This window comes from Caretta caretta, chromosome 13 (assembly GCF_965140235.1).
Source record: "Caretta caretta isolate rCarCar2 chromosome 13, rCarCar1.hap1, whole genome shotgun sequence".
Classification (NCBI taxonomy): domain Eukaryota; kingdom Metazoa; phylum Chordata; order Testudines; family Cheloniidae; genus Caretta; species Caretta caretta.
Window position 1 is genome coordinate 32,202,726 of NC_134218.1, and position 22,885 is coordinate 32,225,610.

At 41.6% G+C, this 22,885-nt stretch overlaps 1 protein-coding gene across 1 annotated transcript in view; it reads right to left on the reverse strand.

Moving 5' to 3' along the window:
- Window positions 1-22,885, reverse strand: part of UQCC1 (ubiquinol-cytochrome c reductase complex assembly factor 1) — a 93,550-nt gene that overhangs the window by 38,168 nt on the left and 32,497 nt on the right. The window contains exons 6-7 of the mRNA XM_048820036.2: window positions 13,403-13,460; window positions 1,894-2,002 (exon numbers count right to left, since the gene is read on the reverse strand). Of these exons, the coding sequence (XP_048675993.2) occupies window positions 1,894-2,002; window positions 13,403-13,460 (167 nt within the window). The remainder of the gene's footprint in view (window positions 1-1,893; window positions 2,003-13,402; window positions 13,461-22,885) is intronic.

Consider the following 22,885-nt stretch of genomic DNA (forward strand, 5'->3'; position numbering starts at 1 on the left):
CATGGAGGATAGGTCCATCAATGGCTATTAGCCAGGATGAACAGGGATGGTGTCCCTAGCCTCTGTTTTCCAGAAGCTGGGAATGGGCAACAGGGGATGGATCACTAGATGATTATCTGTTCTGTTCATTCCCTCTGGGGCACCTGGCATTGGACACTGTCAGAAGACAAGATACTGGGCTAGACAGACCTTTGGTCTGACCCAGTATGGCCCTTCTTATGTTCTTAAAGGAGCAGTCTGTGGGATCAAGCCTGTAGATACATACAAGAGTTCTCTTTAAATATTTGGTGTTCCCAGACAAAAGCTATGGTAAAATGGAGTTACAGCTGAGAACACATCTAAAGTAACTTAGAGGCAAATACATTATAGGGATGCTGTCATTATCACAAACCAAGCGACATAAACCTAGGAAATTCAGAATTAAGGTTAAAAGAAATCTAAACATGCTGAGGTATGGAAACATACAGTTAGGTCACACACACAACTTTAACTCTGGTTGGTACTGACATCATACAGTAACCACACAACCACGCTGAATACGTTTTCATGTGTGCGGTCCCTGATTAGATAAGACTGATTTCTGAAGATTCTTTCTAAGTCTTCAAGGGGAGCTTTGCAGGGAATGGGGATAGCATGATTTACAGGAGACACAGAAACTCCTAAATTCAGATCTATTCCAAAGACTAGATCCAACAGGGGGCTGCCTTGTGTGCACTTTCTGCAACTAACTGAGTAAAGCACCTGGACAGCAGAGTTCTCAGAAAGTTTCAGGCAACTAAAAAAAAAAAAAAAGAATAGTTGTCACTGAGGGAGCAACTGAAATCTCCCAGAATCAACACTTCCCAGGACTCTCTGAGCAATGAAAAGAGAAGACTGTACACCTAATAGAGAGACACTCCCTTGCACACTCTCATTAGCAGTACCTGAAAGTGTTGTGGACCCATTGCACATACAGAAGAGAGGGCTGCCCAAAGAGCTCACAATACAATTAGTGCAATTTAGAAACAAAAGGGAGCGTGGGAGAAAGGAGACAAGATTACTTCTGACCTATGGTTAATATTCCCTCTTTTGAATGTTACTTGACCCAGCTCCCTAGCTGACCCTGCCTTGGCTTCTTGTTTCTTTAGTAACTGGGGCACTGGTATATTAACCCTTCTAGGTTTTCTATTTGTTCTGTTTACTTTAATCCTAAACAATCCCCTTTTTTTCCAGCAATAGCATAACAGCAGTTCCCTCTTTTCCCAGTACAAGTCACAATAGGCATTGCCTCCCCGTCCAACCATTGCCTGCAGAAGTACTGGAGTCCTGTGAAGACAAGGACATTCATTTCCATCAGCCCTGCAGAGGTCACTATACTTCAAGGTTTGTGAAGGTCATCTCCTAGTGCTGCTGCCCCATGCATTGTGATCTCTGAGGCCCCATACCAATGCTGGTATGCAGTGGTACACTCTGATTCGAAGACTTTAAGGCCAGAAGGGACCATTGTGATTACCTTGGGTGACCTTCTGCACAGTACAGGCCAAAGAACCTCACTCAGTGCTTCCTGCATTAAGCCCTTAACTTGTGACTGAACTGCCCCTGAAGTTCCTTTATAAGTTTGTTCCTTTATAAGCTCCCTTCTGAGATCAGGACCAGATATGCAGAGAATCCAAACTGTAGATTGTACTCGTGGTTAGTTAAAGCATTATGTAGAAACTCTGTCCTCTCTCCCCGTTCCCATCCACTGTCCTAGGTACATGGAATACTGAAATCCCAGCTGAAACCAGTCAGACCAAGTCTTGCACCACCTTAATCCCACAGCCACTGTTCTAATATGTCCCAGGTCACAAAACATTACATGGTTTGGGTCATCAAAATAATCAAGAAAGTCAACACTAGACAAAGATGACTTACCCCCATCACCTTACCACGCTGTTCAACGTCTTCCCACATAGAATGAACTATATAGCGACACATGTATTTCCCAGCTCGACCCTCCTGTTTCATTCGTACCAGACACATCCTGCAAGACAACAAGCACCAGAGAAGTTGGTTTGATTTCCAACGGCTTCTTCAGACCTTAAAAGAGTAAAAAAACCTATTTTTATTTTAAATTCCTTACAAATCTCACTACAGCATGGAAAGTGCTATAAGTATAAATAATATTCTGCTCTGGTTAGAAAAGTTCCTCAATAAAAATGGCACATTTTTACTTTTACAAAACTTGCCTTCTGTGTATTTAAAGTCTGATCTGCTGGATTTCAGACTAGTCTACAGTGGGGAAATCTACCTGAATATTAAAACTGTTTCAAAAATGGCTGGAGCTGTAGCACAGACGAGGCTACCGTAGGTGGAATCATTCTTCAAATTAGTGAAGCCCTCAGAAAGCAGGTTATAAAAATGCCTCTGCCTGCTGGAGCCACTGCAGTTCCAATCAGTTTTAAAACCAGACTGAATTTTGGGAAAAATGTCCCAAATGTAGATAAAGCCTTGGTGACAATATGTTTGTATTGTTTTTTATTCCTGTAAGCCTTGCAGAGCCACACCGGCTACAGAAGGCAGCACTGGAGTCTGTCCAAGCTCATTTCTCTACTTCAGGGAACTGAACCTGTTGTAATTAAACTGACTGTACTGAACTGCCTCTGTGTCCTCATTAGCCATGCTGTATCAGTTTAAGAATCGCTGCAGGTTTGACCCATGTCCACACTAAGGCTGTGTCTATACTATGAGCTAGCGGTGTGATTCCCAGCTTGTGTAGACATACTCATGCTAGCTCTCATCTGAACTAGAACACTACAAATAGGGAAGCTGTGGTAGCATGGGAAGCAGTGGAATGGACTGGCTGCCCCAAGTACATACCCATGGGGTTCAGGAGGGTATGTACTCAGGATGGCTAGCTCCTGCTACCACCACTTCCATTGTCCATGCGACCACAGCCATACTACTATTTTTAGCATATTAGCTCACATGAGAGCTAGTATGGGTACGTCTGTGCAAGCTGAGACTCATAGTATGTAGTTTTCAGAGTAGCAGCCGTGTTAGTCTGTATCCGCAAAAAGCAAAGGAGGACTTGTGGCACCTTAGAGACTAACAAATTTATTTGAGCATAAGCTTTCATGAGCTACAGCTCACTTCATCGGATGCATTCAGTGGAAAATACAGTGGGGAGATTTATATACATAGAGAACATGGAACAATGGGTGAACACACTGTAACAAGAGTGATCAGGTAAGGTGAGCTATTACCAGCAGGAGAGCCGGGGGGGCGGGGGGGAAGAAAGAAGACGATGACGACACCTTTTGTAGTGATAATCAAGGTAGTATGTAGTGCAGACATAGCCTAAGGACTTCTGTACACCCCACATTGCCACTTATTTTGTAACCTGCTGTGCACTAAATGTCTACATGGACCCTGCTACAGTGCACAAAAAGCTTTGATCTACCTTGCTTTGAAATGGGAGTAGATTAAAGTGCACTAGGAAACTTTTCAAAAAGAAAAGGAGTACTTGTGGCACCTTAGAGACTAACCAATTTATTTGAGCATGAGCTTTCGTGAGCTACAGCTCACTTCATCAGATGTATTCTTTTTGCGAATACAGACTAACACGGCTGTTCCTCTGAAACCTAGGAAACTTTTAGTTCACAGCAGCAGAGTCCACGCATACCCACGGAAACTCAGCGCGTGGCAGATTTACAGCTCAGCTTGCCATGAACTAAGTGTTCATGCAGACAAACCCTAGCACGTACCTAAACTGTTTCAGCTGCAATGACCCATTCTCCAGACCAGTGCATTCTGGGAGATTTTGCAAGGCTCCAAGTGCACTGTGGGACATTAGTAGGAGAACAGGGTTGAACTGTTTCAGCTTCTCTGCATCAAAATTGGCATTAAAACAGCTCAGGCTAAACTGGTATTTAGCCCCAATAAAACATATTCTACTCTGCTTGGTTTGTAGTGTGCTTATAAACCATTTGGAGCACTTTCATGTGTGAGTGCAAAGAACATAGATTAGGAGATTAAAATGGCGCTTAGATCTGTGTGTTTCTCTAGTGTACACAAGACCTGTGTCAACCTATGCACATTGAGAATGCTTACCACATTGTGGATGCTGCCTCAGTAGAAAAATAAATTAGCGGCAGAATCTTTATTATTGGGGATGATGTGCAAAAAGGAAATAAAACAATTTATATCTTAGATTCCAGACAGGGTCCTGACCATTAGAAAAAACATATTTTTCTTGTAAATGGAGCAAAAATTACTCTGGAGGTGAGTTACTGATGGACAATAAAACTAGAGCCCCATGAAGCCATTTGTACCAAGACACTTTTCAGAATAGAGCCACATTTTCCAAACTGCACACAAGTGTTTGTTTTAAACTTAGAAATTAGAGATGAAAAACATCTCATGGACCTAATTTTTTGATGGAGGACATCTGGAAATGGTGAGTGTTGATTGGCTGGATCTGGTTATGGAGCACTTGGGATAGGGACGGGAAGGTTAAGGCAGCTCTCTGTTAACACCTTCTGCCTCTGGCCTCCTGCCCTCTTTTTTCTTTCTTGCATGGTTTTGTACTTCTTGTGCTTGTGCTTTCTGACTGGAGGGTACTGGGTGCTCCAGCTCAGGGGAAGTGCACCTGAAAGCTTTGCTGAGTAGCCCAGGGCACTTCACAACAAACCTAAAACTTCATTCTAATGTCTGGCAGTAGCTACCAGCGCTGACAGTGGAGGGTTCATTAGCCCCATTAGACCCTCAGTGTGGTTCAGGGCATTTGATGAGCCCCTTGATTTAGAGCAAGAGGGGGAGGAGAAGCAAGGGTCATAGGAGGAGCAGAGGGAAGAAAGACAAATGGGGGAAAAGTGATATGGGAAGGATGGAGGGACTCGGGGAGCAGTGCCAAAGGGGAAGGGGAGGACAGAGATAGGGGCAACGTGGGAGATGAAGGGTAGAAGGGCTGAAGGAAGACAGAAAGAGTGAGTATAAAGTAGAGGGATAAGTGGGGAGGGAGTGCAATAGAGATGGCTAGAAAGACCTGGAGAGAGGAAAGGGTAAAAGAGGGGGTGAGGATGGGGCAGAGTCAGAGAGGCTTAGGGAAGACAGAGGATGGGGAAATTCCCTAAAAATGTGTCAGGTTTTCTTTTTGGAAAATGCTCTGGAGCTGCGTGGTGTTCCCAAGGCTCATGTGGTGACTTCCAGAGTGGTTGTGAGGATGGACCGATGATCCCTCCATAGCCTGACAGTACCATCCTTCCTTCAGCCCTGGCAGGTGGTGGAGAATAGGGAGGGTTATAGAGTGACACAGAGTGCATCATACCCATCCAGAGAGGAAGGACAATCCTGCAGTTAAAGAACTGGGCTGGGACTTGGGAGATATAGATCCAATTCCCAGTCCTGGCACAAACTTTCTGTATGACCTTTGGCTTAAACACCCTCTGTGCATCAGCTCCATGTGTAAAATGAGGATAATGCACCCTTTTTGCAATCAAAATACACAGGACAGATGAATGATGGGTAAGTCCTGCCCATACAAACACTATAATCAGTAATAATCCTGGAATCCCATTGCTTTCCGCACACCTACTAAGACAGATAACGAAAGACCATGTTTGGGAGCCCAACTCTGGATAAGAAAATGGTTTTATACGTTACAGCCTGGGTAGTCAAGCCAAGGAAGAAAGCAAGGAGCCCTGGCAAGAGATTCCCTCAGTACAAATGTTGCTTCCCATTCAAGCTGCAGTATCCCTCAGTGGTGTCATGGTAGAAGGCAGAGCGCAACAAACCAATAATTACAATCCATCACTAGTAATGCAAGAATGGAGTAGTTTTCAGAGTAAACCTTGTTGCTCTTGAAGCCTGAATGGACGCTGTGTGTTTGGATGCATAGTTCTGTCATAGAGCAGTTCAGCAGCACCAAGAGTGAGGTCATGGAATTATGCAGTTTATTTGAAAATTTGGTAGTTTGTTACTACACCTGCCATCTGAGGTTTAAAAGACACAGATTTTCTTAGACTATAAACTTTATACCTAGATTAACACGGTATGAAATGTTTTACTTTTTCACTACGGAACACATTCTGTAGTCCATTCAACTACTGACTCATCTTTGTCACACCACTAAGGTGAAACTGTTCCACACTCAGATTACTGGTTTTAAAAAGTTATTTGCATCATTACTTTAAAACTATGATATTTTGAAGCTTAAAATATCTTATGAATATTGTGTTTTTATCTGGTTACCTAAAACAATCACTGTTCTGCACTGGTGGTGGAAAAAGCAGATAGTACCCATAGTCAGTTAAAATACTTGCATTTTTAACCAGTTAGAGTCAGATTGGATCCTTTATGCTGTACGTACATTGAAATCAACTCTAAGGGACAAATTCTGTCTTCATATGCACAAGCAGGGGCACCCTTTTTAAAATCAGTAAGTATCCTACAGGTGGATCCAAGAGCAGAATTTGGCCCAAAGTTGCTAATAAAATGCAATGATCCAACAGATTGTTTCCAGTGCAATATCCTGAAATTAGTAGTGAGGAAACTAGGCAAAATCATACTGCCTGACAAAAAAAAAAATAGATGAATACAATGAAGAAATAATTGTACTGCAAAACTTTTATTACAGCCAAATAATAAAGCGGATTAGAACAACCACGCAATTCTAACACAAAAATACATTTAAAATTGCATTTCCCAGCGAGTGAAATACAGCTAGCCACTCTTTAATCTTATTAAAAGACAATAACTTTGATTTTATACCTGACTAATCACCATTAAACTATGCGATACTGTCCTAAATATAAAGGGAAGGGTAAACATCTTTAAATCCCTCCTGGCCAGAGGAAAAACCCTTTCACCTGTAAAGGGTTAAGAAGCTAAGGTAACCTCGCTGGCACCTGACCAAAATGAGCAATGAGGAGATAAGATACTTTCAAAGCTGGGGGAGGAGGGGAGAAACAAAGGGTTCTCTCTATCTGTGTGATGCTTTTGCCAGGACCGGAGCAGGAATGCATGTCAGAACTCCTGTAAAGAGTTTGTAAGCAATCTAGTTAGATGTTTTGTTTAAATGGCTGAGAAAATAGCTGGGCTGGAGGGAATGTATTTGTGTCTTTTTGTAACTTAAGGTTTTGCCTAGAGGGATTCTCTATGTTTTGAATCTGATTACCCTGTAAAGTATTTACCATCCTGATTTTACTGAGGTGATTCTTTTACTTTTTCTTTAATTAAAATTCTTCTTTTAAGAACCTGATTTCTTTTTAATTGTTCTTAAGATCCAAGGGTTTGGGTCTGTGTTAACCTATGCAAATTGGTGAGGATTTTTATTAAGCCTTCCCTAGGAAAGGGGGTGTAGTGCTTGGGGGGATATGGGGGGGGGGGAGGGGAGACATTTCCAAGTGGGCACTTCCCCTGTTCTTTGTGTAACACTTTGGTGGTGGCAGCGTTTAACCTAAGCTGGTAAGAATAAGCTTAGGGGGTTTTCATGCAGGTCCCCACATCTGTACTCTAGAGTTCAGAGTGGGGAAGGAACCTTGACAGATACAAATTAAATTTCACACTACTAATCAGCAGTTAAACTAATAGTTTCAAATTAAGTAACAGTCATTTCACATATGACCACCAAAGCACCAGTTTAAGGACTTATTTGACAAATACACCAAGGCCTGGTCTAAACTACACGGCTAGGTCGATGCAAGGCACAGCTTACATCAACCTAGCTGTAGATGTGTCTTCACTTACATTTGACTCCCGCCAAAGTAAGTGCCCCCTATATTGACATACTAACACCATCTTCCTGAGAGGCGTAGAGCCACAGTCGATGTAGTTAGGTCAATGCAGTGATAGTGTAGACACTGTGTTACTTAGATCTACTTTTATTGGCCTTCAGAAGCTCTCCAACAATGCCCAACATTGACTGCTCTGGTCACCATTTTGAACTCTGCTGCTGAGGGGTCAGATAGACAGGACGACCTCCTCCCCTTTAAAGGCCCACAAATTTTTGAAGTTTTGTACCTGAAATGGAGTGTTCTTTCCCTTTCATAAGTTCTGTTCCTTTAATTTGTTACGTTTTAAATGTTTTTTTAATTATCTGGTTCATGTTACAGAATAAGATTCTATTTTTTTGGAACAAAATTAATCTTTATACTTCACAACATATGCTGTCTGGTGCTGAGCAGGTCTGATACCCACCAATTTACTGTTACTTCATTTTGTCATAGAACCCATAGCATCATTCACAGACAACAGGAACACTGACAACATTATATTCCTATGTACACAGCAATCACTACAAGATTCATACCACGCTGCAAAAGAGCAAGGCGAGGTAGAGCACACGACAGCAACACACACTGCTCACTATTAAAATGGTTTTTCAATGGTTGAGCTCTTCTTATAGCCCTGGTATTTGGCTGTTCAAAACCAGCAGACAGACACTCCACTTCCACCTGGCAGAAACTTTTCCCCCTTTGTATCACAGATATTATGCAGGACACAGCAGACAGCTATATGTAGATTTTTTTTCCCTCAGCGGTCCAATCTTGTTAGTAAACAATGCCAGCAACCCTTCAAACAACCAAAGGCACGTTCAACTGTCATTCTGCACCTACTGAACTGATAGCTGAAGCGCTCCTTGGTGCTGTCGAGGTGGCCAGCGTATGGCTTCATGAGCTATGGGGACAACGGGAAGGCTGGTCTCCCACAATCACTATTGGCATGGCAACATTCCCAGTGGTAATCCGCCAGTTGGGAAAGAAAGTCCCTTCTTGCAGCTTTCTGAATAGTTCCGTGTTCTTAAAGATGGGTGCACCATGCACCTTTCCTGACCAGTCCACACTGATGTCCCTGGTGATCCACCAGTGCTTGCATTACCATAGAAACGTAGTCCTTTCTGTTGACGTCTTCTGTGCCAAGGTAGTTTGATGTTAAAATAGGGATGTGTGTGCCATCCATCTCCCCACCCCAGTTCGGGAATCCCACTGCTGCAGAACCATGCACTATATACTGCCCATTGTCCAGAGTCACAGTCCTATGTTACAGAAGGTGATTAATTGCCCTGCACACTTGCATGACAACTGCCTCCACAGTGGATTTCCTGATCCAAACTGATTCCCAACTAACCAGTTGCAAACTGGCGTTGTGAGCTTCCGCAGTGCAATTGACACTCACTTCTCAACTGTCAGTGCAGCTCTCACTTTGGTGCGTCTGCGCTGGAGGGCTGTGGAAAGTGGCCAGGTAGGGCAAGTGCAGACTCTCAAAGAATAATAGTTGATGAGTACCCTTTCTTTCATCCTCCCATACTGGGCTTCGGACACAGGCCAGAGACCATCTTCTTCCATGTTACCCTGACTATACCAGTCAGAGCAATCAACACCTTACACATCCAATGAGCCTGAGATGTGATCCACCCTCTAGCCTATTACTTCATCATACAACAAAAAATCCTATTGCAATCCATATAAAACAAGACAGACTTCGGTTTGTGTAACAACTTGTGGGGTTTTCCCATGAGTACGGTGAAAATAAGTAAGAGTGAAGTGGCAGAGTTAAAGCTATTGTTAAATTGTATTTGAATATTCCCAAGCTTTCCAAGCCATAGGTTTTCTCACTTTCAAATTGTTGGTTTTATAACTTTAACTTTGAATTCCTTGACTTTCAAAGAGAAGAATATTGTGTTTTTATTTTAATAAATACAATGCTTTAAATTAATAGATATAATATTTAGAACTTAAAATCTATCTCACTGAAGTTTTTGCCTGGGATTTTATATTGACTCCAGGTAGCTGAACTCATAGTCCTATAACAGTTCATACAGATTCTTCCGTCTGCTGGTCTAGACTGGGTTTGCAGATAATGGCCAGTAACCCTAGCTGAGGCCACATATCTCATGGAGGACTATCTGGTAACTCAAGCCATTCAGGGGCCCTCTACGAAGGGAATGATGGCTCCTGATATGCTAGAAAAGGAAATAAGCCAAGGACCCAAAAGTGGTGATAGAAAATGCAGACTGTTATCCGAGCAACCGGCAGCATGAGGGACAGGAACACACCTCCAGGTCCATGGGTCAGATTTCTCTGTGACAATAGGCTTATGCTGTGATGTTGCACTCTATATGCTTTTATAAAAATATGCTAATGAGTGTGAATATAATGTAACTGAAATGTGCTTCATGCAAAAGGTCTCTTGAAAGGTATCATTACAAAGCTTATAATCTACTGAATGTGTTCATCCTATCTGTATGAATGTATCATTCTTGTATATGAAACTAGAAATATGAAATATAACTCTGAGGGCCTATTGTAATTATGCAAAGTGTGGGCCATTAATGGTGCTTTGGAATCTTGATGGCTCCCATTAACCAGGACAATTGACTGTGGATGCCTCTGTTTTACTTGTAAGTCTTCATGTATACATGTGTGCTGGCAAGTGAGTAATGAAGTCTTACAGTGACATGTGATCATGTCACCTGAACTGGAATCCATCTTTAACCTGGTGTTTTTCCATTGAGAAGGAGGGGTGGGAACCCAGAGAGGGACAAAGGATTCCCGGCTTATGCAAAAGACATACAAGTGGGTGGAACAGAACAAAGCGGGCAGCCATCATGAGAAATCCCCTAGCTACCACCTGAGCTGGAACAAGGACTGTACCAGGGGAAAGGATTTTGCCCAGACTAGGAAGGCGTCCAGTGAAAGAAACTTATTGAAACATCTCTGAGGGTGAGATTTTATCTGTATTCAGTTTTATTACTGTACTAGGCTTACACTTCAATGTTTTATTTTATTTTGCTTGGTAATTCACTTTGTTCTGTTTGTTACTACTTGGAACCACTTAAATCCTACTTTCTGTATTTAATAAAACCACTTTTTACTTATTAATTAACCGAGAGTATGTATTAATACCTGGGGGGGGGGGCAAACAGCTGTGCATCTCTCTTTATCAGCGTTATAGAGGGTGAACAATTTATGAGTTTACCCTGTATAAGCTTTATATAGGGTAAAATGGATTTATTTGGGGTTTGGACCCCATTGAGAGTTGAGCATCTGAGTGTTAAAGACAGGAACACTTCCCAAGCTGCTTTCAATTAAGCCTACAACTGTTAGGGAACGTGGTTCAGACCTGGGTCTGGGTTTGCAGCAGGCTAGCGGGTCTGGCTCAGGAAGGGCAGAAAAGCAGGAGCAGAAGTAGTCTTGGCACATCAGGTGGCAGTCCCGAGGGGGTTTCTGTGATCCAACCCGTCACATATACGCTTAAGTGCCCTTGTCTCAAACCTACATAGGAGCAAGGGCTCGCTGCTATTCAGAAAGAAGGTAACAGCTGCCAGAAGACAAGGGACAGACCTAATGACTCCTGCGGACAACAGGGGCACTGATTCCGCGACTGCCACTACAAGGAGTATAACTTTGGGCAGTTCTGAACTGGAGAGAATAGGACCTGAAGTAAAAGCCTGAAGAAACTCACCATCTCAGATGAAGAGGGTGAAAAGACACTGGCCCTCATAGACTTTGGGTATAATCAAACATTTATCCAGGAACGAATGGCCAATTTATACCCATTTTGGCTTCTGCCAACATAGTCCCTTAGCATAAATAGCTCATCACCCTCCTTGGAATATTGTCTTCAGTAGTGGGAACTCCAACAACAGAAAGATGTCAAAAGACTGGAAAGAAATCTGAAACCAGCAACGAAAATTACCAGAGGGCTGAAGGCAATTAATTAGGAGGAAAGATTAAAGTAGCTAAATATGCATTGTTTGGCCAAATCATTGCTAAGCAGCATACATAATTTTCCTGAAGTACTTGAAAAAGAAAAAAACTTTGTTTAGAGTTGTATATAATTAGGGGATAGGAATGGACCAAGGAGGAGAATGTGCAGCAAAATAAGACCATTAGATATAAGGAAAGCAGGTTTTAAGGAACTAAATCTAATGAAGGTGCAATGGAAAGAAATATTAAAGAAGGCTGATGGACAATGCAAGACATACATTAAAGCACCATGAACTCCCCTTCCTCTAAAATAGAAGGATATAAGAAACTGCCAATATATCTTCAGAAAGAACCGCAAACATCTTAGGGTACAGCAGAACCTGGACTGGAAGTGAAAAGGAGAAGCACGTGACTGGGTGAAGATCTGGGAGGCCACGTGTGCCTATGGTTAGCTGCAAGTAATAACAGGCTATTTGGAGCAGTAGCAGCCTTACCTTTGAAGATACACTCTTTCCAGCACTTTGGCTACCCACACAGATAATTGCAAGAGGTTCTGTTTATGTTGTTAGGGGGAATGAATCTTTCAGTGAGGTAACAGAAGGGAAATTAAGGGAAGGGCAAACAGAGGCAATTTTAATATTTCCATTAAATATTTTTGGGGTTTCTTTAAGACCAAAGTTGTTTCTCAGTCTGATTCACACATATTTAAAAAGCAAGGGAATAGAGTACAAACATAGTTTTAGGTTGAAAATTTAAACCCAAATAGTCAGGAAATTATTATTTAAGGTGCTCACACTAATCCCAACTCTGTGACCAAAAAGATACAATACAATAGGGCCTTTCATTAAATAATCACACAGCATATTCATATATATCCACTTCAGGTTTCAAATGTTATGTTAAGAGTTTTTTGAGTGGAATAAGCTGCCAAAGAAGTAAGATGCAAAGACTCTCAATACATTTCAGAGTCTGGAAATTAAGGGGGAAAAAAGAGAAATAAGAGATGCAGAAAAATGAGGGGGACAGGGTTGCTGGGCCAAGTGACTATTTCTTCCCAGAAATTCCTTTTGGCCTGTGGATAGCTCCTATAGGTTACAGTAGTAAACTTAATTCTTCAGACATTAGGCTCCTAAGAGAACTGGCAGTCTGGAAAATACTGTATTCCCTTGTGTGTCCCTGCTACGTCCCTCTGACCTTTTCAAATGTGTTATGTTAGATGAAAATTAGATTTTTTTTGGCTACTTATTTCACAAATGAAGAAAAAAATATTGCTTATGGCATTAAATATTTTTACATGCACCCAATCTGGCATTTACTGAACTTGCATGGCCATTTTAGAGGTGCAAGTGTAAATGTCAGGGCTATAATTTGCTAAAGGTTTCTGACAGCCAGCAATTAAAATCACCACAAATTCTCACAATTTAAACCACTTTTACGTAAATGTAAACTTTTCCTAAAACAGCTAAATGAGAGTTTTCCATCCAGTCTGAGTGAGGCTTTTTGATAAGCTCATGGCAATGCTCTTTCTGCTACTGAGGATTTTTGAGAATACTACAAATATTAGTTTCTCTTTGGGTCTGTTTGACCTTTAATAAAAATTTGCTAAAACAAACAAGCTAACAAAACAAATAGAATATTTCTTGTCAATAACCATGGAACTGCTTTTTGACCTGACAGGACTGCTTCAGTCTGCATCATGAAAATAAAAAAAAATTATTATAACTTTCACTTACCAGACATGAAGCTGGGCTACTAGAAACCAAGAGTTCAATGTATCAGGCATATGGCACCCTAGGAGAAAAACAAAACACAAAAAAATTGCATGATGTTTTCCATTGATTTTTACATTTTAAAGAAAAGTTCTTACTTTAAATATATTTTTGTACTTCAACTTGTTTCATACACTAAACATATATCAGAAGATCCTGCTTAGTCTACTTCCAGAAATTTGTGTTTTACTCCACAGAGAGCTCCGAAAACCATTTTTTCCTCACCTTTTAGACTGCAAACTCTTTGGGGAAGGAATTGTCATTTACTGTATGTTTCGACAGCACCTAGACTGGCTAGCCTCTAGGTGCTACACATTCTAAACGTTAAAACAAAATAATAATAAGGAAGTCCCATTTCTCTTTCCACGTCTAGCTCTCTTAGCACAGAGGAGACTTCTATCCATACCAAACCTCTTAATCTGATCTGCGTTCAGACCTCACACCTGCTAATTCAGAAACTGTCTCACTCTTCATGCTTTAACCTGACTGTTGAGATCAGTTACGACAGATTTGCTACCAGTTCCTTCTTTTGCCTGTCTGCATATGTCAAGTCCCCTCCTGTTCTGGAACAGACTTCCTCCCTTGGTCTGACAGAGGAAGAGTATGTTGACATTCAGAGAATACTGACAGGCTCTTCTGTTTACCCAAGACGAAGTTCAACTCTATAAAGCGGGCCACACAAAGCCTATGCACCTTGTAAGTCAAAGAGGCACAGATCTCATGTAGGTCTCTGCACAAGGGAGAATTTCACTCTCAAGTTTTTCTGAAGGGGTGGGAAAAAAGGAGTTCATTAGGCTATGGAGGTCCTTTAAGTGTCATCTCTGACATAATGTTAATTTGTTTATTTACTATTTGGGTATTTTAAATCCTTCATTGTTCATATGCCCAGAGATCCTAACAGCCAGTCTATAAACTGGGAAAATTAAAGTAAACAGCTGGGAGTTTTAGAAGCACAGCGACTAATCACATGCAAATTAACAACCTGACCTGCTGATACACTAGGCGCCTTTCTATATTAAGTGCAAAAAGCTAATGTTAATGCAACATTCAGGTTGTGGAACCAAGCATTCAATTAAGGAATTCCAAAATTTAAAGGTTCTTTCTGCTGTGTTAATTTGGCCAAGCTGAAAATACGTATTCTGCTTTCCTTGTTAAATGCAATCTTTCATATATTTTTGTTCACTTGTGCATACCATATATTATGCAGAGAATATAGAATGATGTAGTATAAAGATTTTATCAACATGAGTTTTCAATATCAGCCAATCCCAAATGAATGCCAATAAAACCTTTATGCCATACCACACTGCCATGTATTCTGTATATGCCACATACATTACAAAACTAACTCAACAACTTGTTTACTGGGACTATTCTTATATCCTTGATCCTGTACAGATAGATGCCCAAAGGCTGCAATTTATTTTCATTGTATCTAATGTAACTGAGTATGTTTTCATTATCTGTATAAATATCTAACAGGATTACTCTAGGGTCTGGAAGCAGCCATCACAAGGCGGAAGGCAGAGAGTTCTTCAAAAGATGGCAGGTGTAAAATGGAATGAATTTAAGACCAATTAAGAAGTTAGAAGGAGAGTAGGTTGTGAAATCAGGGTATAAGATTGGTTACAAATCGAAAAGATTACAATGGGGGGACATTGCAGATGACAAGATGCCAAACAAAATAATGCAAGCACAACCAAGGTCAGTCCCACCTAGAAGTCGACTACCAGCTAGATGGCAGGACATCATATGCAGAGACATAACCAGGCTGGGTTTAATGGAGGAACAAGCCATGGACAGGAATGAGTGGTGACATTGTACTGCTCCCCAACTCTGCAAAGATGTTCCAGGATGAGAGAGAGAGAATGAGAGAGACAGACAAATGTCTAATCCTCTTTTGACTCCTACAAACCTTTTGGCTTCAATGATGCCTCGTGGCAATGAATGCCACAAATTAAATATGTGTTTTGTAAAAAATAAATAAATAAATTTACAGTTTTAAATGTGTTGCCTTCAAATTTTTTTGACCCTTTGTTCTTGTATGATAGAATCATAGGGTTAGAAGGGATTGCAAGGGTCATCTAGTCTAACCCCTACCACAATGTAGGATTTGTTGTGTCTAAACCATCCAAGACAGACGGCTATCCAGCCTCCTTTGGAAAACCTCCAGTGAAGAAGCTGCCACAACCTCCTGAGGCACTCTGTTCTATTGTCCTACTGTTCTTACAGTTAAGAAGTTTTTCCTGAGATTTAATCTAAATCTGCTATGCAGTAGTTTGAACCCATTACATCTTGTCTTGCCCTCTCTGGCAAAAGAGAACAACTTTTCTCCAGCTTTTTTATGGCAGCCTTTCAGCTATTTCAAGACCGCTATCATATCCCCCTTTAATCTCCTCTTTTCCAAACTAAACATATCCAGTTCCTTCAGCCTTTGCTCAGATGGCTTGCATTCCATCCCTTTGATCATCTTTGTCACTCACTTCTGGATTCTTTCTGGTTTCTCTTCATCCTTTCTATACATTAGTGACCAAAACTGGACACAGTGCTCCATCTGAGGCCTAACTAGCACTAAGTAGAGTGGTACTATCACCTCCTGTGACTTGCAGGCTATGCTTCTGTTAATGCAAACTGAAACGGCATTCGCTTTTTTTGCAACAGCATCGCATCACGTTGAGGTTGCAAGCCACAACTCCCAGATCTTTTTCAGTAGTACTGCTGCCAAGCCAGTTTTTCCCCATTCTGTATTTGTACATTTGGTTTTTCTTCCCTAAGTGTAGCACCTTAACGTTTGTCTTTTATGAATTTCATTTTGTTGTGTATTGCCCAGTTCTCCAATTTATCAAAATCCCTCTGAATTTTAGCTCTATCCTCCGAAGCGTTGGCAACCCCCCCAGCTTTGTCTCATCTGCAAACTTGATCAGCGTGCTCTCTATTCCTACATCCAAGTTATTAATAAAGATGTTAACACGGACCCAGAACAGATCCCTGTGGAACTCCACTTGAGACCTCCCTCCAATCCATCATTCCATTAATAGCTACTCTTCGTTTGTGGTTGTTTAACCAATTATGTGTCCACTTAACAACAGTTCTGACAAGCCCGCATTTCTCCAGCTTATTTATCAGAATGTCATGTTGGATGGTGTCAAAAGTCTTGCTGAAGTCCAGGAATATTATGTCCACAGCATTCCTCCTATCCACCAAATCAGCTGCCCTGTCTAAGAAGGAACTCACGCTGGTTTGAAATGGATTTGTTCTTGGTAAATCCAAGCTGGCTACTAGTGATCACGCCGTTCATCCTCCAGGGTATTGGCAAATTGAATGTTCTACACATTGCTCTATTAGCTTCCCAGGTATCGAGGTCAGGTTGACTGGTCTATAGTTCCCCAGCTCCTCCTCCTCTCTCTCTCCCTCCACAACCAGTTAAAGATGGGCAAATGTAGAACCCTTCTCCAATCTTCCATGACCTCTCCTGTCATCCAGGAGTTTGTATATATTTGTGCCAGGGGCTCCAAGATTTCTTCAGCTAATTCCTTCAGTACCCTCAGGTGAACAGCATCAGGCCTTGCTGATCTGAATTCATTCTAACTGGTCAGAAGATCTCTGATGTGTTCTTTACTTATCCCGATCTGCATCCTTTCCCCTTTATCATCTATGGTAACTTTGCTAGTCATCCGATCACATTTTTTATGAGAAGACGGAAACAAAGTAGGAACTGAGAAGCTCCACCTTCCTATCATCTTCTGTTACCACCTCACCTTCTCCGTTAACCAGCGGACCCACACTGTCTTTGATCTTTCTGTTTTTTTGGTCTGAACATATTTGAATAACCCCCTCCTGTTGTCTCTAGCATTCCTTGCCAGCTGTAACTCATTCTTTGCCTTGGCTTTCCTGATTTTGGCCCTACATACTTATACATGGGAATAGTGCACTTCCTTGGTGACATGCCCCTCCTTCCATTTCCCGTATGCATCCCTTTGGGGTTTTAGATAGCCAAAAAGCTACTTATGCAGCCACACTGGCTCTTCTTATCTTTCCTCTGTAACGGAATAGCTTGATGTTGAGTCTCTAATATTACATCTTTTAAGAACTGCCAGCCCCACTCGACTCCTTTTCTTCTTAATTGGTCCTTCCATGGGACCTTGCCTACTATTTCTCTGAGTCAGTTGAAATCCACCTTTCTGAAGTCCAGTTTCCTTGTTTTGCTGTTCTCATGCCCTCCTTTCCATAGGATCTTGAATTCTATCAGATTATGATCATTTCCTCCCAAGTTCCCGACCACCTTACATTCACAACTAATTCATCCCTGTTGGTCAAAAGCATATCCAAAATGGACAACCCCCTAGTTGAGGGAAACTAGAAGAGCTCTAATTAACTTCGCTATACTGTTTATTTTTTGCATACTTATACCATTTTCCCTCTTTTCATCCCCAGAAGGTAAAGAGTCTCAATCTTTTCACTCTCTCTTCATATGGAAGTTTCTCCATGTGTCTAATAATGTTCACTACCTGTATTTGGACCCCTTCTATTTCTGCTCTTATAACACTAGAACAGAAAATAATATTCCAGGTGAGGCACTATCATCAATTTATATAATGGAATGATAATATTTTCAATATTACTTATTTTTTGATCACTGCTGCACATTGCACAAAGGTTTTAAATTGAGCCATCCACAATGATACCTTGAATTTTATCATGAGTGTCTACAGTTAATTCAGAAACCAACAATGCATATGATAAATTTAAATTATTCCTTCCAATGCGCACTAACTTGGCACTTATCAACACTGAATTTCATTTGCCTTCATGCTGCCCATTTTCCTACCTTGGCTATGTCCCTCAGAAGTTCCCCACAGATTTCTCAAATCTTGACTAACCTAAATATTTTGTGCCATCTGAGGAATTTGCCATTTTTTAAAAAATTCTAAGCCATTTACAACATCTGTTTCTCCATTATCCACTACTTTGCTGATGTACTTAAAGAATTCTAGTTGATTAGAGAGGCAGTTTTCCTTTACAGATGCTGTTGCTGGTTTGTTCATATCATATCTAAAGAAATTTTATATTTTATAATTCTAGTTTTAACCAATTTTAGTTGATGCTGAAGTAGGCTTATGGGTTTGCAATTCCCAGGATCACCCACTGTTTGGTAAACTGGTCACAATCAAACATCTACTCCTGATAGCAAGATGGCAGCTCCCAGCGACTAGTTAAATTTTCAAACTAGCACTTTCATGCTGTCTTCCATGTTGCCCCTAACACATCAGAGGAGCTCCCTGTAAACGTACAAAACTACCTCACTGTCCTCCTTAAAACTCTCCTCTGCCATGTTGCTTACAAAAAAGGAAACAGATAGGCAGCTGGTAGGCTGAGAAGCTGCCCATCATACTGACCAATGTTGTCTCATTGTTTCCTTGTGCTCCCCTTGTCTTTCTGTATCTATGTGTTTGCACATGCCTAGCACAAGATGGTCCTGGCCCATCACTGAGGGCTTGGTTACACTTACATTTTATAGCGCTCTAACTTGCTGGCTCAGGGATGTGAAAAATCACCCGCAAGTGCAGCAAGTCAGAGCGCTTTAAAGAGCTACTTAAACAGGCTCCGAGCACTGGGAGCCGTGCTCCCAGCGCTCGGAGCTAACCCCCTCGTGGAGGTGGATTACCAGGAGCGCTGGGACTCGCGCGTGACCATACTCGCGCTTCAAAGCACTGCCACGGGAGCGCTCCCTCGACAGCGCTTTGAAGTTTCCAGCATAGCCATGCCCTGAGACTAAGTGCTACAGAAAAACAAATACAACAACAAACATGTTTACGTACAGCCAAATGCACGGCAGTTCAATCTCCAGGCAGCTCAAGCACTTGATTCCCACAGACTCTTCGGTGGATACCATCCGGTCCTAGTGACTTGCTGTTCTGAAAATGTATCAATTTGTTCTAGCATATGCTCATAACATTTCAGTCTCTGAAAGCGTCCTCTAATTTTTACTTGAAGAATAGGTCCTGGTTGGTATCTCTCTAGTATGAGTTGTGGGGAAGACACGCAAAGAAATCATTTAGCTTCTCGGCAATGTCCTTGTCCTCCTTAGTTGCTCCCTTTACCCACTAGTGGTCCAGCGCACCCATCAATACTCTCACAGACTTCCTGCTTCTCATATACTTAAAGAATTTCTTGTTATGTTTTTATGTCTCTCTCTATTTGCTCTTCAATATCCCTCTTCGCTCCCTATTTTTAATTCCCACTTTACAACTATCTGCCATTGCTTATGTTCCTTTTTACTGGCTTCACTAGGGCTGGATTTGCATTTTCTAAAGGATGGCTCAAATAACCTGTTGTAAATTTCCCTTTAACTAGACTATTCTTTATTTATTTGGTTTGATTTAAGTACACAGAAAGACATGAGATGCTCATCTAAGGTCTCTAGGAGACTGATCCTGTACTATTTAAGGGAGCTGGAATTTTGCCATTGACAAATGTGAGCAGGGTCAAGTTCTCCACATGATTAAAACCACAATCATAACAAAAACTGCAACACGCCAGTATGGCCAGTTTCTCTCAACAAGAGAAGAAAGGGTTACTCACCTTGTGCTGTAATTGTGGTTCTTCAAGATGTCTCCCTATAGATGCTCCGCTTCAGGTGTGCATGTTCCTTGATAGGAAATTTTTCATTAGCAGTGTCCATTTGGCCCATGCATGAGCTCTGTGCAACCTCATGGCATGCTCGGAGGGTACACCGGGCTGCATGGGTGAACCGCCCTCAGTTCCTTCTCTGTCCAAATGTCCAACGAAGTACAGTCCAAAGCAGAGGGGAGGAGGGAGGGTAGTGGAGCATGCACAGGGACACACATCTCAAAGAACCACAGTTACTGAACAAAGCAAGTAACCCTTTCTTCTTCAAGTAGTGCCCCTCTGGGTGCTCCACTTCAGGTGACTCCCAAACAGTATCCTCACAGGGAGGAGGGCGTTTCAGAATCAAGTCCAAGACTGAAGACAGCACTGCATTACCAAGTGCAGCATCACATCCGGTGGCGTGGATGAAAGCATAGCGTTTCGAAAAGGTATGCACTGAGGCCCATGTAGCAGCTACGCATATCTCAGATATTGGAATGATTTGGAGCAATGCTGTGGAAGCTGCCTGCGATCTGGCAGAGTGTGCTGTTATCCTCTGGGGAGGCAAAGCACCAGCTGCATTATAGCAAGAAGTAATATATCCAGACAACCATCTTAACAGTCTCTGTGAAATAATCGTGTACCCCCTAGATCTTTCTGCGATGGAGACAAACAGTTTAGGCAATATCCAAAATTGCTTGGTTCTATTCAGGTAAAAGGCCAAAGTCCGACTTACATCTAACATATGAAAGGAGGTCTCATGCTAAGATTTATTTGGTTTAGGAAAAAATATTGGTAGATGAATATACTGGCTCAGATGGAAACCAATGCACCTTAGGTGAGAATTTCAGAGGACTTGAGTCTTGGCAGACTCTGTCACATCCTGAATTCTAGCTCCAGGTAAGCAGCACACTTCTAGGGATTCTCAGTCTGGGCAGCAGATAGAGGACTCAGTCCCCGACCACCACCACCCTGCTCCTCCTCTTGGAAGTGGTGGTCACGAAACTCCCATCCCTTCTAACCCCTTCCTCAGATGACTTTTCCAAGGCATTATCAACAGTATTACCTGTGCAGAGAGCCTGAAAGCAGTTGCTTATCTCTATCTGTGTTGGGGGTATACTGGTTCTCCTCCTCCTCCTTCAGAAGGTCACATGCTGCCAGTTTTCTTCCCTGTTCTTCAGTCCCCATTGCACTGCCCTCTCCAATTCTTTGGCATGCTGTGCCCGCAATACCAGAATGTGGCCCATAGACCTAGCTTTAGCATTTATTTTATTTAGCAGGTCTGTCTCCTGTAAGACATTGGCTTTTAGCAGTTAGCATAAAGCTTGAGGCCTATGAACTTTGGCACAGATCAATGGCCCAACTAAGTTTTGGGGACCTGGGAATAGTGTGTTTAAGGGGGAAGTTTGTACATACTGACACCAGGCAACCACAGGAATATGAGCTAACGCCAGCTTTTGGCTACTTTAAGATAGGAACCTCTGCAGATGTCTGACCACAAGAATGCCATGAAGAAAAGGAGTACTTGTGGCACCTTAGAGACTAACCAATTTATTTGAGCATGAGCTTTTGTGAGCTACAGCTCACTTCATCGGATGCATCCGGTGGGCAATGGCAAAAGCTGGGCTAATTGCATTCTGGCTGATCTGCTTCTTGATGTCCATCCATCAGCTCAGCAACAATGGGGCCAAATGAAATCTTTCCACCACTTTGTCTCGTACCAACTTCACGGCTTCATTTATCTTTAAACCTTTTTTCGCTAGGTCATTCTCCATCGTGCCTATTCAACGCATCCTCAGTCTTCCTCTATTTTTAGTTCCTTGCACACTGATATGTAGTGGCATGTATGAGATCTTTTCCAGGTCCATTCTTGTCCAAACCATCGCAGTCAGCTTCCTTGAAATTTCTGTAACAGTGTTATTTCCTGCTATAGCCATTTTCTTATCACTTCATTTTTTATTTTCTGCAATCTTGAAACTCTCAGTATTCCCCTCAGCCAGTTCATTTCTGCAGTCAATATCTAACATCCATTGGCCTTCCTCATACTCCAACATTTCAACACGTATAGCAGTACTGGTAAGACAACTGTCTCTGTACACTGATTTTTGTTTTTATCAAAATGTCTTTGGCTTTCCAGGGCTTACCAAATCCAAACAGAGCATGAAGAAGAGAAGCCAAAAAAATATGGCAACTGGAAGACAAGAAGAAAAGATCAAAGTTGGAGACAAAGAACTAGAACAAGTGGAAAAATCTGAGTACCTTGGAGAACTAGTATCAAAGAAAATAAATTGTTGAAGATGACATTAAAAAAAAAGACTTTGGTGAGCCACTATTGCATTTGGAAAACTCTAAGATCTGGCTGATATGCAACTTCATGTTAATCAACATCTACTATACACATTTTTTAAATGAGCAGGTCTCACAGCAATGTCAACTCGCATACATTGTATATACTCAATTACGCAATATTAAGGTTCTGTGCAAGTTTTACTTCATAGCATCAAATATAGTACTAGGAGGATCTGCCATCTAGCAACCATTAAAATACATGAAACTGGAATATTTATGTTGGATGTAACAGAAAAACTTCGGAAAGAGTGCTAAATGTGTTTTTCTTTTAATTGGAAAGGTTTTAAAAAAAAAATCAGTGGAAAATAAAGCTACCCTCCAATAAATTATAATAAAATGTGCAATTAGCTTCCTTTGCTGTGCATGACAAGCTACATGAAGCAGACACCTTTTCAGATTCCTGGTACTATTTCCCACTGCTGACCCTTGCGCAAGGGGTAACTTATTAAAAAAACTATTTTACTCTCTACAGGTACAAGCTGACCATTT